The 15,985-nt window shown below is 39.9% G+C and overlaps 1 protein-coding gene across 8 annotated transcripts in view; it reads left to right on the forward strand.

Annotated features, from left to right (window-relative positions):
- NEK7 (NIMA related kinase 7) overlaps positions 1-15,985 on the forward strand; it is an 82,428-nt gene that overhangs the window by 44,358 nt on the left and 22,085 nt on the right. For all 8 annotated transcript variants that reach the window (XM_083620350.1, XM_083620351.1, XM_083620355.1 and 5 more), the window contains 2 exons: positions 11,560-11,668; positions 13,527-13,634. In XM_083620350.1, coding sequence (XP_083476476.1) covers positions 11,560-11,668; positions 13,527-13,634 — 217 coding nt within the window. The remainder of the gene's footprint in view (positions 1-11,559; positions 11,669-13,526; positions 13,635-15,985) is intronic.

Raw genomic sequence — 15,985 nt, forward strand, 5'->3', positions numbered from 1 at the left:
TCTCCTGTTTAGGGGATGAGGAATCTGCACCCATGTTAGTTTCTAGGGCTTTGTTCCCTAACCTGACCCTAGGAAAACCCTGGGGAAAAGTTATGAGTCATTTTTTAAATTGACCTAATTGGGGTATATTTGCTCAGATTAATAAAATACAGGAACGGTCAACCTGTTGGGACTTGTTGAACATATTTGCAAACCAGCGAAACTATGTATATGTACACACACACACACACACACACAGAACCAAACTCGCACTACAACCTATTCTATTGGCCACAACAGAATGCTTCTTTCAAACAGTGGGAAGGGACTCTGAAGGAAAGCCTGCACAGGCCCATGTGTGCCCACAGATGACCCTTTGTCAAAGTGCTTTTTACGAATGTATAAACAGTGAACACTCTTGGCATATTTCTATGGAATTCCAGGTTGTTTCCACAAGCTATATTCATTTCTTTGTTCACCATAAAGCAACAAGGGTTTTCTGAGAGATTTTTGGAACCCTGAGTCATATTCTGATATCCTAATGAGGCACAAGATCATGCTTAACCTATTCCAGTGGAAGAGAAATAAAGGTTTCAGGTGGTATCAGAGGTCTGCTTACCACCACCTATTTGGCTTTGTAGCAAAACAAACCCCAACCCAGTTTTGCCACCCTTCTTCTTCCTGTAAAGTTTAGCGAAAGGAATGGGAACTATTTGGTTGTGCTGGAGTGAACATGACTGTTCTGTGCACTGAACTTTGAACAAGACCATGAGCATTTTAGGCTGGGAAGGAAGTTAGGAAGACCAATTGATTGCCATTTTCCATTACTGTTAATAGACTTTCCAACAAGCCCAATTACAATTTTAGCACACTAAAAACTAGTAAGTTTGCCAATTGTAGTAACACACTGGAAAGATTTCAACAGCCAGCTGTTCAAAATTTTGAGATTAGTTCTTAGATTAAACGTATTCAAGTTCACAGTTGGGTTAATTGTATTATATTATGTATGGGGGGAAGTGTGAAGCTAGCTAATTTTATTTCTTTATTTATTATTAATTTATATAGGCAGCATTTAAAACAACAAAGCTAAAAAGCCAAAACAACTTCATCGTAGTTGAGGGTTTTTTGTTTTTTGTTTGTTTCTTAACTTGCACTCAGCTAAATGAATTACTCTAAGAGCTGCATTTAAGATACTTAAGCTTGGGTAGATCATTCCATTCTATTTTTATATATTCATTTCTTGTCAAATAATCAGTTCCCTCCCCAATGCAAGTCCTTTGTTCTCCAGACTAGATTATTGTTGTTTTTCACTGCATTGTAAGTGTCTCAGGTTTATTGGATACAAAAAGTGTGCTTTTTAATTAGTCCTCACCCTCTGCCTTCAAAATACTATTTTTGTGAGTCTTAGAAGGAATATTAACTTTGCTTTACAGCATAGAGTTGAAACTGCATCTTTGTGCTTTGAAGAATATTCCTTCCCAAGATGACATTTTTAAGCCAAGAGGGTGGAAAATGTGGTGCTACAAAGTTTGACAATGTCCTGTTAATATTTATAACCAAATTGTATATATTTTGCTTATGAATTAATAATTCTGTAGGTTTACACTTGCTACAATATGAAGGTTTTGTTTTCTCTTCTGTATATTCCAATTTGACATAACATTTAATATGAGGCCTCTCTTTCTTTTCCCTTTCTGTGACAGACTTCATTTTGGCCTATTGATGCCTTTATTTTACCTAGGACTGTCAAACCTGTCCATTTAACTCCTTTCATTCTAGCATTTGAAATCCGGTGATACATTTGGCGGATATTTAGTCAAGGCAGCATTTTCCCTTTAACAGAAATACAAATATATCCTTTTTAGCACTGAAAACCATTTTATACACACACAGATTAATGGAAGGCCAGGCATAGCTTACAACAGTGGCATTAACCCAGTATTTGTTCAGAGAGACCAGTTCTGGTTTATAATTAGTTTTTTGTTATTAAAGAAACCACAATTTTAAATCTGTGATTATTGAAGTCATAATTTAATCTACTTGCGAATCCAGTTTATGCATTTTCTTCTGATTTTACCCTAGAGATGTCCAAAATTGCCTGCAATGCAATTTGGCTGTGTGGCTATTTCTTACCTATCCTTTTCTTGAGAGTAGTTTATGATGTCCTCTTAACGTAGGCATCATGTTTAATGTAGTGAACTCGGATTGCTGTTTGAAGTTAATGACAGCCTATCAGGCTATGATTAAATATGTATAAGGTGTCACACTATACTCATATTTTCATAGTTCTTGTAGTGGGATCAGCATGAGTTTATTTTAGGTATACAAAGATTGAGGGAAGGAGGGAAGTACAATGAATGCATCCCCAGCTCTCTCTTTTTAAAATGAGAACACAACAGAAAAATAAGAACATTTCTCTCACTGTGTGTATGTGTGTGTGTGTGTGTGCTGTTTTTTATACGAGCAGTGAGAAACACAGTAATTAGGAGTCAGGCGCAAGATCTTGGAATCCAATAAGGATAATAGTGGCTACTGACTCTCTTTTCATTAGACAATACAGATGAATCTTCAGCACAGTGTTGTGCTATTGAGTGCTTTACCCTAATGAGCAAAAAAGAATCTGATGTCTAAAAGTTTAAATGGGTAACTCATTATGATGGTGCCACCATATTGACAGTCCTATGAATAAGGTCATTCATGCAGGTTGGTGGTTTCCCAACTTCCTACTCTCAGAGACCCCTTTCCACATCATTTAAAATTTATTTTGTATCTCATTTTATATTCCATCTTCCTATACATTTGTGTGTGTGAACGAACAACCTAGGCATTGCAGTGGATATAAGATTTTACGTTTGAGAATGCAGATTCAGTTCACTAGGACCGTCCACCAGGCCTGTTGAGTATAAATGACCATCACCCCAAATAAAACAAAAAGGGTTCTAGAGCTCAACTGACAGACTGCACAGTCCTGACTTTGCTGACACCATGCTTCTCCCCTCACTGTTCTGGTAAGCAGCAGCAGTGTTGCTGCTGGAAAGCCATAGCTGCAGCTCCATTCTACTGGATGAGATGCTCCTGCTGTCATCCAGGATTTAATCCCAAATTGTGCTGTTGACCTGCATCAATGAGATGGGTGAATGACTTGGATTTTCTAAGCTTGTCTGCTTGGGTTCTTGTTGCAATGCTGACCCAGACTTGATGGTTAGGAAGGAGGTGGTCACTGTGCTATCCCATCTCCCTCTTCAGCTTCGTGTCTGATCAAATTCAGTTTCGAGTGTTTGCACTTGATATTATGCACTTAGTTTGAAATTCCATTATTGCATATATCATCCTGCTGCCTAACAATCTCCTTGCTGGGATTGGTCTTGTTTTTGGTTTTGAGGAGCCACAGAACAGTGGTTTGGGGAGACTTCAACACACATGCTTAGACTGCCATATCTTTTATGGGCCAGGATTTTTGCTGCAGTCATTCCAAAATGCTCCTAACTCAACAAGTGCGGCAGGTTATATAATTTCTCAACCAGAAAGGATGATTGCTACTAGATTCCCGAGAGTCCTTTCTGTTAGCATGCTTCACATTCCTGTTCAATCACATTCTAGAATTCAGAAATTACCTGTTATGTAGACACGATGGTTTTCAAGGCACTCTGTACCACTGTATAGAACTGTCTTGGCTCTTTTGTACATCAAGTACTTGGAGATGATGAATTGGTTGGGATGATTGCCAGATGTATGTGGAGGGAAAGCTGAATCAAGTGTGACCAAACACAGTTTAGAGCTCACTTTATAGTTTATGTTGTGGCAGTAACAGCAGCTAAGAAGGAATGCTTTCCTAGCATCATCGTATCTGCACAGTACTGGCTGGAGGAGCAATTTTGAGTGGCTAAAGGAGTCCTTTAGATGGATCTCTAGGGTTATATTGGAGAATGCTTAAGTGCTCACTGTGAACATTTGCAAACCACTTCAAAACTTTGAGACCATAATTATAGCATGTAAAGAAAAATAACCAGGCAGGCTTGAATCTACAGAAGGCATGGTAATGTTTGAGCCTGGTGTGAAAACTAAGAAGAACAGGGATGTGATTTATACCCTAACTTGTTCATATAAATTCATGTTGCTGTGTGAATGGCACTGTACTGGGGTGAGAGTCTTGACTAATAACTTGAAAAGTAATCCTGCTGCATTGTATTATGGCTACATTGTCAAGGTGAGAGTCCATTTTATTCTGTTCTGTTTATTTAAATGATTTATATACCCTCCTCCAGCAATACCTTCAGGGTGATCTGCAAAAACAAGATAAATACAAAAGCAAAATATAATTGATTACAACATGGTTTAAATAGTAATACAAAGAAAATAATGGAAAATTTAACAATTCCTGGTGCAAAAAAGGTACTAGGATTAGCACAAGGTTAACTTCAATGAAGAAGTAATTCCATAAGTGTGTGTCATAGCTGAGAAGACTATCTCTAGACACCAGCCACCTTTCCTCAGCTGGTGGGGACACCAGGACAACTAGACAGCCTCAATTGTGGTCTTTAAGGCAGCCTTCCCATTCTGGTTCCATTCAGATGTTTGCTAGGGAAGTGTGTGTTGAACACCGAGAATTGGATTAGAATAGAGGGCAGTCTGTTTCCACATTCACATACCGTTTCTTGGGTTCCTTGAAGGTTTGTTGTTGTTGTTTAGTCGTTTAGTTGTGTCCGACTCTTCGTGACCCCATGGACCAGAGCACGCCAGGCACTCCTGTCTTCCACTGCCTCCCGCAGTTTGGTCAAACTCATGCTGGTAGCTTCGACAACACTATCCAACCATCTCATCCTCTGTTGTCCCCTTCTCCTTGTTCCCTCCATCTTTCCCAACATCAGGGTCTTTTCCAGGGAGTCTTCTCTTCTCATGAGGTGGCCAAAGTATTGGAGCCTCAGCTTCAGGATCTGTCCTTCCAGTAATGCATTAGTGAAACAAAAGGAAAGAAATGGCTCTTTCCCTTGCCTCTTCTTAAATACAGTCATACCTTGGTTGTCAAATGCCTTGGTACTTGGACGTTTTGGCTCCCGAATGGCGCAAACCCAGAAGTGTGTGTTCTGGTTTGTGAACGTTTTTCAGAAGCCGAACGTCTGATGCAGCTTCTGCGGCTTCCAATTGAGTGCAGGAAGCTCCTGCAGCCAATTGGAAGCTGCGCCTTGGTTTCTTAACCGTTTCAGGAGTCAAACTGGCTCCCGGAAAGGATTAAGTTTGACAACAAAGGTACGACTGTATGAGAGCAACCAGCCAAATCTACACTTTCAACATTTTTTTATTGTTAAGCACTGAAGTTTATTTTTAAAAACTTTCTTTAAAAATTTAATTTTTCTTTGAGACTTCCGCATATGCTAGGGTAAAGACATTTGCTACTACTGTGTACTGAAAAATGCTTTTGATATGTACCATATACTGATTATCCAAACATTGAGATGGTACATTACAGATGCCATTATGTCACCTTTCTCCTCTGAGCTTTTCTTATTAGTTTTTAAAGGGTGTTTTTTAAAAAAAACAAAACAAAAAAACTCAATATTTTTCAACAGTACACCAGACAACACTAGCTAGATTAATTATAGAACAAAGTCTCGAGTTAATATATTTTTTATTAAGCATCTTCCTAAAGGAAATATAAAGCAGTGCTTTGAACTGACTATACCTATGTTTGCTGTTAAAAGTTTTGAAGCTACCTGTGGTACCTATTTTGTGTCATTTTTTTACTCTTTGTAATTTTAGGTGGTTTCCCCCCCTTTCATTCTTATATACATATACATACATAGAATATATATATAGATATATTCTATCATTCTTGATGCAAACTCTCTGACACCAAGTGCTGACAAGCCCTACTAATATCTATGAGCATTTATATATATATATATTAGGGGTGTGTGCTTTTTGTAACTCATTATTTTTTCCCAGTTTCTAAGAACCAGCAGCACTGCAGCAGGAGCAGGTTGGAGCTGTCATGACAGCAGTTGGACAGGAACTGCAACCCTGCAAGCACTCCTGTCTGGAAAACTGCTTCAATTGCTTTCACTTGCTGTAGCAGTGTTGCTGGTTGCCAGATAATGTAATACCTTTGTTCCCACCTAGGGATGCTTGGAAAGTTCAGTCTTTGCTAATGCTTACACTGAACTGCTCTGTTTCTTGATAAATGGGATACAGTCTGTGTCCTCTGGCAAAAGTGGAACACATCTAAATCTGATCTGGATCATGAATGCATCCATGCTCTGCATTACTCTGTCCTCTTAAATGTGGTTGGGACACAAACTGCAGTCTCTTGCATTTTTATTTTTTAGTTCTGCTACAAGACTTAAACGTAATTATTCCATTTGTTTGCTAGCCTTTGAACCCCTCTTTTCTAATCTGATGAAGGTTCTAGCCTACAAAGGCTCATACTAAATTGCTGCCTTTAGGATACCCCAAAACTCTCTGTTGTTTTCTTTTTCTATAAAAACTTATTTAAATATTTTGGAAATCATCATAACCTTACTTAAATATTTTTTTTCTGTGGAAGGTAAGCTTGCCTTGTTCTTTTAGCCTTTATTAGACTCTCAAGACTCTTTATCCCTCCCTGTAACTTTCCCTATATGCCCATGTAGCTTTCATGTGAGGCAAATACATGATTGGTCTACTCATGGGATATTATATTTTGCAGCAATGCTAGGGATATATCAAGATAGATAGCTAACTACCGTATTTTTTGCTCTATAAGATGCATGTTTCCCCTCCTAAAAAGTAAGGGGAAATGTGTGTGCATCTTATGGAGCGAATGCAGGCTGTGTGGCTAAACCAGAAGACAGAACAGCGAGAATTCGTTTCAGAAGTCGAACGGATATTTCGGAAGATGAACGGACTTCCAGAACAGATTCCGTTCGACTTCTGAGGTATGACTCTATACCATATAATTCTATGCCATAGCAGACGGGCCACTCAGCACTAGAGCTATGCATTTAAAAGGTCCTGGATCTAGGCCCTGACATCCCTTGGTAGGACTGAAACACCTGCCTTCTTCCAGTCAAGTGTCTTCATCATGTACCTTGAGATACCTGGTCTTTTGAAGGTCCAATCCTCCAGGTAAGCTCTGGAGCAGATACATTTCTCCACTTGGTTCTGCATTGGGGCAAAAAAATTAAACCCCAGTGTTAGCATACCACACCACACCAAATCTCGGAAAATTTGATTTCATTAGTGCACATAACACTTTTGAGAACATTTTGGGACAAGTAAGGTGTAAAATATACAGGAACAGCTGGCATTGTACAATGAGTTTTTGTTAGAAGTTTGTCTAAAAATTCATTGTTAGAAGTCTTTTCAGGGTTCATTTTAAAAACAATAAAATGTGCTTTCTGTGCATATACTTGAAGTTGTGTATTTGTTTCTAAATGAAAAGAAACCCGGTATCTATCTATCTATCTTGTTGACATCAAACAGTCCTCTGATATGCAAATCCCAGCTATGGGGAGAATAGATACAGAGTTTGTTTTGGATTCAGTCCAGGTCTGAGGAAAGCGGCATTTAAAGAGCTTGCGTTCAAACATTGCATCATTTCAGTTTTTGAAAATATTTTGAGGAAATTAAAAGTGTGTGTGCCTCAGCATACAGTCATACCTCGGGTTAGAGACGCTTCAGGTTGTGTACCGCGCCGAACCTGGAAGTATCGGAATGGGTTACTTCCGGGTTTCGGCGCTCGCGCATGCACAGAAACTACTGCCTTGGTTTCTCTCTCCCCCTGAAATCGTGCCCTGTGTTTAATGTTACGGGCAACTCTATCCTGGGGAAGGGAAGCCTCCTTCCTTTGCTCTTCTACTACTACTACTTCTTCTTCTCCTTCTCCTTCTCCGCCCCCCCCACCAGGTCCTTAGGGGTTGTAAAGCAAGCCAAACAATTTAGCACCAACCCCATTCATTCCAGCAGCTGGCCATCACTCACTCAAGCCCTGCGAAAAATATCATCATCATCATCATCATCATTATTATTATTATTATTATTAGTAGTAGTACTTTTATGTTGTGAACCACCCCGTGATATTCGGATGAAGGGTGGTAAATAATAATAATAATAATAATAATACTGGTAATAATAATAATAATGGTGTTGAATACAACCACCCTCTATTGGTAAATTACAATTAAGACTTAACCAGATTCAGTCATAAATTGACCAGGTTTTCCAACAAGCTTCAATTTCTGGTTTCAAATCTGGAATAAGGGGGAAGCCTGTTTCAGGTTAACTGGTTAAGAAGGAACTGAGCAAGAAGAAATTTACACATGAGAGGAGAGGGAGAGAAGTACAATCCTTGTTTGGTTCATTTGAGAGGCTTAGATCTGGCAGATCTGGCTTCAAGTTCTTCTTCTGCAATGGACTGCATGTGTGGGAAAGCCATTCTTTTCTACCTTTAAAAATTCAAATAGTTGAATTACCTTTCTCACTACATGGTATAATTGTGAAGGGCAACACAGATAAGACTGTGAAGCATGTAGTGACCTGGTGTACATGTAACATTCTCAAACTAATAACAGTTTTATTAAACTTAAAGTTCTGTGCCCACATACTCCATCTTTTTCATTTTATCCATTCTTCTCTCATTCACCATAATGCAAAATGTCTGGTACTGGCTAAACTACAATTTCCAGTACAACTGACCTGGGAAATTGGGGTTTAATCTCAGTAGGAGGGAGTACACAAGCACAATACTTGTTCTTAGTCTAACAAACCATGGTTTATTAGATGGAGCTGATTATGTATTAACAGACAGAGACACAGTGAGTAAGTTGTTCCCAGGCCCCATAATTGTTCTAGACAGGGTTGCACTCCCTCTGAAAGAAGAGGTATACAGTATAGGAGTACTATCTTTGTCCATGGAGACCCAGGTAGCTTAGTCGGCTCCAAACTTTCTGGGACAGGGATAGCTTGGCCACTGTACCATATGGGGGGGGGGCTCCTCTTGCTTCTCTATTCTCTGGTGCAGAATACTGGGCTTGGTGGTGATGAATAGTTCTCTTAATCCGGCACATATTGCACCAGTGCTGAGGGATTTGCACTGGCAGCCCCTTGGTCAACGAGCCAGTTTTAAAGTTCTGCTTTTGTTGTTGTTGTTTAGTTGTTTAGTCGTTTAGTCGTGTCCGACTCTTCGTGACCCCATGGACCAGAGCACGCCAGGCACTCCTGTCTTTCACTGCCTCCCGCAGTTTAGTCAAACTCATGCTGGTAGCTTCGAGAACACTATCCAACCATCTCATCCTCTGTCATCCCCTTCTCCTTGTGTCCTCCATCTTTCCCAACATCAGGGTCTTTTCCAGGGAGTCTTCTCTTCTCATGAGATGGCCAAAGTATTGGAGCCTCAGCTTCAGGATCTGTCCTTCCAGTGAGCACTCAGGGCTGATTTCCTTCAGAATGGAGAGGTTTGATCTTCTTGCAGTCCATGGGACTCTCAAGAGTCTACTTACATACAAAGCCCTAAATAACCCTGGATCACGTTACCTGAAATACCTCCTTCTTCACTTGCCCAGGAAAGGGACTATGATCAGCTAATCAGTTTCAGCATGGCCTGATGAGTATTGGCTTGTGATAACACGGAAGCAGCTTTCCCCATTGTTAGGGTCAGTGCTGGTGAAATACGAGAGACTGTCTCAGTGTTGGCATTCTGCTAGCTCCTGAAGGCACACCTGTTTAGGCAAGCCCTCCCCTGAACTGAACTTCTGATTTTATTATTTTAACTTTCAGAAAAAAACCGGTTTTGATTGCCATGTCTTTAATTGTTTGTTTAATTGTATGTGTCAATTACGGATGTTTTAATGTTGTGTTGTGTTTTAATTATGGATTGATGTTATTGATTTTATAGCTGTAAACTTCCTTAGAAGCCATTTTGGCATAAAAGTGGCATGTAACGTAATAAATAATAAAATGGGGCCAGCGAATTGAAGGAACCGCACTAGTAGCCTCTGAACAGCAACACATTTCTGAATGAATTTGTGATTTCTGGATTTTAAATAAATGATGACTATATGGCTTCTTCGCCTTTGCATGAAACCTTATCTAGAATTGAGAGCTGATCAAAATGTTAAGGGAAATTATATGGTCTCTCTCTCCCCCCGCCCCCCGTGAACTTTAATGCGTCAGAATGAATGTGGTGATAAAAGTTTAAGACTGCAAGTAAAAGGCTAGAGCATCAGTGCTATCCTAATACTACACCTCTTGTGTTTTGCAACATTTTTTTTTTTTTACACTGGGAAGCATTTGAAAATATAACCTAATGCTAAAATGTTACAGTCTAAAATATCAGTACCTTGTGCTGTTTTTTTAATGTTTCAATTTGTTCAGGGTTCCAAATAAATCAATACTACAGCCAGGTAAATGTGTTTAGGCTCAGAGTGCCACACTTTGCAGAGTCTGCTATTCAGTGAGTGCATGTTTAACTGATTTGGGGGCAGCGGAGTTGGGGGTGCAGCTTCAATACCTTGACAACAAGGTTTCGTTACCTAAAGGACATATGTTGCCATTGTAGTTTGCATTGCATTTGTTTCAAATATTGGTTGACTCAGTTAGCACACAGCTGTTAATTTTCTTTTAAAGCCATTTTCTTTATCCCACTTAACCTTGTCCTGTCAAGGAAGAGGAAGATATCATATAAATAGGATAGATCAGTGGCAGACTTATGGGTGGCAGTTTTCTTCTCAGCTTGAACATAGCTCTGACAGCCGCCTTACACCTGCCACGCTTGCAGGTCTTTTGAGTTGGCAGTGTAATAGTATCCTTAGCCAACAATGAAAGAAAAACATGCAGTTGTTTTGCAGTCCTGGCATTACAGTTACTGAAATAAATCACACACACACACACCTGCCATTTTATTTGGTCAAATATCTGTTTCTAGACAGACCTAGAAACCCTGCATGCTCCTTGGAGGAAGAGAAAGTTTTAAACGAATAATAGAAAATACTGTAATAAATTCATTGGGAAGCAGTTTGGGGATGAGTTTAATAGTACAAACACGAGAACAAAGTTTCTGTGGTATAGCATTGTAGTCTGAAATGTGTTCCAATGAGCTGGTTCAGGCACCATGATAGGCATGAGCTGCAGTATGCCTCAGGGTCTCCTTCAATGCCATGCTGGAGGTGGAGCGTACAGTGGCTCTCTGCAGCTTATTCTGGTCATGATAAACCATGGTTTACTGTGCTGCCAAAACTGGTCTAATGTAAAATCATATTCTAAAAGGGATAGGGGGCAGCCATTATAATCAAAAGCTCTACCTTCCAGCCCTGAAGCTGTAGGTTAAATTCAAATTCGAGGGGGTTCTCAATCAGACCCTGACCGACCAAACTTTCCTTAGGGTACAAGCTGGGAATATTCGTATCTACTTATATTAAGTGTGTGTGGGTGGGTGTCCAGTGGGGATTTTTGTTTCATCAGTTAAACATGACCCTTTGGTGGGTAGCAATATTTTGTTTAAAATCCTATCCTTTTAATAATTTTTAACCAAATTATTGCTTTGCAACGTTGGGCTACTCACAAATCCGCTTTGGCAGTAGTTAATTTTATTGCTCTTATTTTTCAAAGCATTTCAAGAAGCAGAAGAGACTGATTCCTGAAAGGACAGTTTGGAAGTACTTTGTTCAGCTCTGCAGTGCCTTGGAGCACATGCATTCACGACGCGTCATGCATCGAGGTAACTTAATTGCGTTTAATCAAGCTAATGTCATTCCAGTGTAGAGGTTGAAAGAAAAATATATATCCAGTGTATATGATTTTGTGTGAGTGTGCATATTACCGCAATGGCTTTTTACAAATTGCTTTTCCTCTTTGGGATAGGTAACTTGATAAATATTGCTCAGTGCATAGAGTAATAATCTTGGGTCCCTCCTTTAGCGAGAACACATTAAAACATATTTGTGCTGGTCCATTGGAGTGATGACTATATTATGGGTTAAAATGAACAACTTACAATTCATATGCATGCTGTGTATATGCTGTAGATTCTTAAAAATCATTTATTCATTTATTTTTGAAGACTTATTCTGCATCTTTGGATTATGCGCCTCTCAAAATAATTCAGGTAATAATAATAAAAACCAAACGCACGCACTAGCAGCCCTTATCCCTCTGGCTGATGGATAGGGTCAGTGTGCGCTTCCCTTTGGCTCTGCGGTTGGAGGGTAATTGGCAGTAGGGAGCAGAGTGTTTTCCTGGCAGGGAAGGGGTAGGCTGCTCTCTGCAGCTGCTTCCTTGTCTGGCTGATGGATGGGAGCAGACTGCCGCAGACTGGGAGGCAGGAAGTGCAACTGGTCGGGGCTACTTAGTGCCCTGGGAGGTGGCAAAAACAGAGTGTGCTTTCCTTCTGCTCTCTGGTTCCAGGACAACAGTCTCTAGGTTTGTCAAACTTCTTAGATACACAGGATGATGTCCATATCTAGTTATATCCGGAGTATACACAACTGAAATCAGTAAATGCAGCTCCTGTTGATTTCAGTGGTTCTACTCTGAGTATGAATAACATAGCCTAGCACCCATATACTTTTAATAAGATGTGCTTAAAAGGTGTTGTTAACCTGGGGGAGCTAAAAACACATACACAACTTCCCTTTAAGTATAGGAGACTGGCCTACCACAAAACTCCCAAGGGGGGGGTATGACTATTTTCCTGTCAAAAAACAACTGGGAAACTACCGTATTTTTCGCTCTATAAGACACACCAGACCACAAGACGCACCTAGTTTTTGGAGGAGGAAAACAAGAAAAAAATCCCTCTTGCTGTTCTGGCTTCTGGGATAGCTGCGCAGCCTGCATTTGCTCCATAAGACGCACACACATTTCCCCTTACTTTTTAGGAGGGAAAAAGTGAGTCTTATAGAGCAAAAAATACGGTACTTTTCTCTTTGTATCAACCTTCAGAGACATGGGAGAGCATTTGAGAGACTGACTTACAGCACTATGATCATTAGTGCTCATTGAAATCTCATTGCATTCAAGGAAATCAGAGGATCATGGCTAGTTGTGAGAAATTGTTTCCTGTACATTTGGACACCTCTTAAGATAATGTAACCAAATTTTGCATGACAGTTCCTGAGTCCTAAGAGCAGGTTTTTCTATGTTACTTCCTCTTGAAATCAGTGAGGCTTAAATTTAAAGCTCCTGTTTAAAACTTACCTTTAAAACATTTACATTTTGATCTCAAGTATGTTGAGGTTGATGCTGCTCTTTTAAATGGATGATTAAACCATCTATGGCTTTTAAACTGTGGAGGTGGGGTAATGTTACGACATTATGTATTTTTTGTGTTTTTATGTTGTAAGCTGCCTGTGAGCCTTGGATAAATGATGGTATAGAAATTTAATAAATTATTGTGAAATGATAAAAATAGTTAACAATAAAAAATGAAATTTAGCCTATGGGGGTTGAGTATGCATAATTGGTATTTTTAAATATTTTAAAGCAATACATATATGTTTAAGCAAAATTAGATGAGTACTCACACGCAAGTCATGGATATTCTACTGTCACCTGTTGAAATATTTTTCTTTCTACAGATATCAAGCCAGCAAATGTATTCATTACAGCTACAGGAGTAGTAAAACTTGGTGATCTTGGATTGGGAAGGTTTTTCAGCTCTAAAACCACGGCTGCTCATTCTTTAGGTCAGAGAGATTTCCTTGATTGTAAAATGATGTATGTTCACACCAGTAAATGGCCCTCCCCGCCCCACATTAATTACTGGAAGGGTCAGCAAGAGGAAGTGGCCTTCAGAGGATGACACTCATTTCAGGGACTGAAATCCTGGACCCTGTCAGTCAAGTGAGGCATTCCCATGGAATCATAGTAGATGATGATGATGTGGTGGTGGTTTCTCAGGTTTCTGCAGCCACTGTGTAAACAGTTCCCATATGGAAGAGGTGGCTCATAACAACCCCGGGCCACAGCACCCCACAACTTTTGCATTGAGGACTTGGGTGGGCCCCAAGAGGGACTTTGTTAGATTGCATAGCAGCAATCTAAATTTGGAAATGCAAGTAAGAACCTCAGGCTGCTGCTGCTTCCTTGCAGGTTACCCTACTTCTGTTCCGTACAGCGTTCCCTCTTTTCCTTCCCTTTAGAGTGGTGGACTTCTCGGGGTGACAGACCTGCGGTGGATTCCTCTTGATCATAGAGCAGAGAGTTTATGTCGGATACATTTTACAATTTACCTCTAATTGGCATTGGTGCATTGCAAAAGTCCAGCAGAAAAAGATAATAAGAACGGGCATTCAGAGCTATGTTCAAGATCCGACTAGTACAGCAAATCCTCTTGAAAAAGCTCACAAGCAGAGCTAAATAGTGAAAACTCTCCCCACTACTTAATTGCCCATACTTGGTAATCAGAAGCATATTCTCCTCCAGATGCAAATATTTCATTTCTAGTTATTGTAGCTAACAACTATTGATAGACCTTTCCCCATTGGATGTTTTGAAGAGCTAACATAACTTGCCTTTAAAGGGTACCCTTTTAAAGGGAGTTTATGCTAGTAGCCTTCACAAGATCCATTCCTGTGGCAATGAACTCCATGGTTAATTATGCAGTGGATGGAGAAAGGTTTGCTTTTACTTTTACCTGGCATCACCCAGGTTTGGTATATGGCCTTCCCACACCCTCTGGTATTCAAAGAAGAGTGACAGAAAGCACATTTGAAAAAACCTAAGTTGTCTTTTTTGTTAAACTTGCCTCAGTAGGACGTATCAGCTCTTTCCCGCTCCCACCCCATTTATTGTGTGAAGTCAGAAGGTTCTTATTTAAATGCTTCAGTTTGTATTATAGTTAAAGTGTTAGAATAGGCTAAACTCTGCAGAATTCAAGCATTTGTTCTTCTTTCCCCCTGTCATCAATCTTTCACACTCATCTCAACCCCCTAATGTAACAGCAGGTTTCTGAGAACTACTGGTTAAAGGAACTTTTGCTTTTGGTAAACTACAAACCTCCAAGCCTTAGTGCTTGCAGCTGCCCCCTGTAGAGTCTGCAAATTCTTTCTCCACCAATTCCTCACCCTGTAAGCAGCAGATATGTAGCCTGTTACAAGCCAGATCTGCTATTAGTATTGTTATTGTGAAGCAAATCGTCTCATTGGAGGTTGTATCATAAACACAGCAACAACTGTGACTTTATCAGCAGATCAGTGTTGGGTAGTCTTTTCCAGCTCAAATCACTATCAAAAAAGTTAATTTTAAGAATGCTGCAGTTTTATCATGCTAAATTGCAGTGTCATTTAAATTTCTCAGTTTCTTTTTGACACGGCATCAGAACCTCCTGGAATATGAAAGCCCATAAAATGGCCCAGGGGCCTGTCTACACATTACAGTCTTTTTACACTGCTGCGCGTGGCAGCTCTTGCCACTTTGTGAAGTGTTTGGATCAGCAAACAGATAAAGCTGGTTTTTTTTCATCACACCAGATCATCCTGCTAGATGCTTTTAGCTTTTTGGGACAAGCAGCCCTGGAACACAAGTGAGGAGTTTCCGCATATGAGAGGCTTGCCATGTGGAAATGCAGGGTGGCTTAAAAGGAGATCTGTACCCATGCCCTGAAATGTAAACTAGCCCTACGTGCCAATATTGTTTTAGCATACAGTCCTACATATGTTTACTGGGGAGTAAGCCCCATTGAACTTAATGAGACTTACTTTTGAGAGGGCATGCATAGAATGGTACTATTCATACATTTTTAGGAAGTATGTAAACAAACTTTTAAGGGGCCTAGAACCATGACTTCATTAACACACACACACACACACACAGAGAGAGAGAGAGAGAGAGAGAGAGAGAGAGAGAGAGAGAGAGAGAGAGTTAGTTAGTTAGTTAGTTAGTTAGTTAGCTATTCTTGGCGTTTTAGAACATTTATCCATAACCTATGAAACCTTTTAATTTCTAATCCGCTTTTGAGCTTTGCTGTTCTAGACTTGTCTTAAGGCTCATCCACACTTCTGCATGTCCTGTGCCTAGAAAGTGGTTTTCTGATTGT

Source organism: Podarcis filfolensis, assembly GCF_964270895.1.
Source record: "Podarcis filfolensis genome assembly, chromosome: 6".
Lineage (NCBI taxonomy): Eukaryota > Metazoa > Chordata > Lepidosauria > Squamata > Lacertidae > Podarcis > Podarcis filfolensis.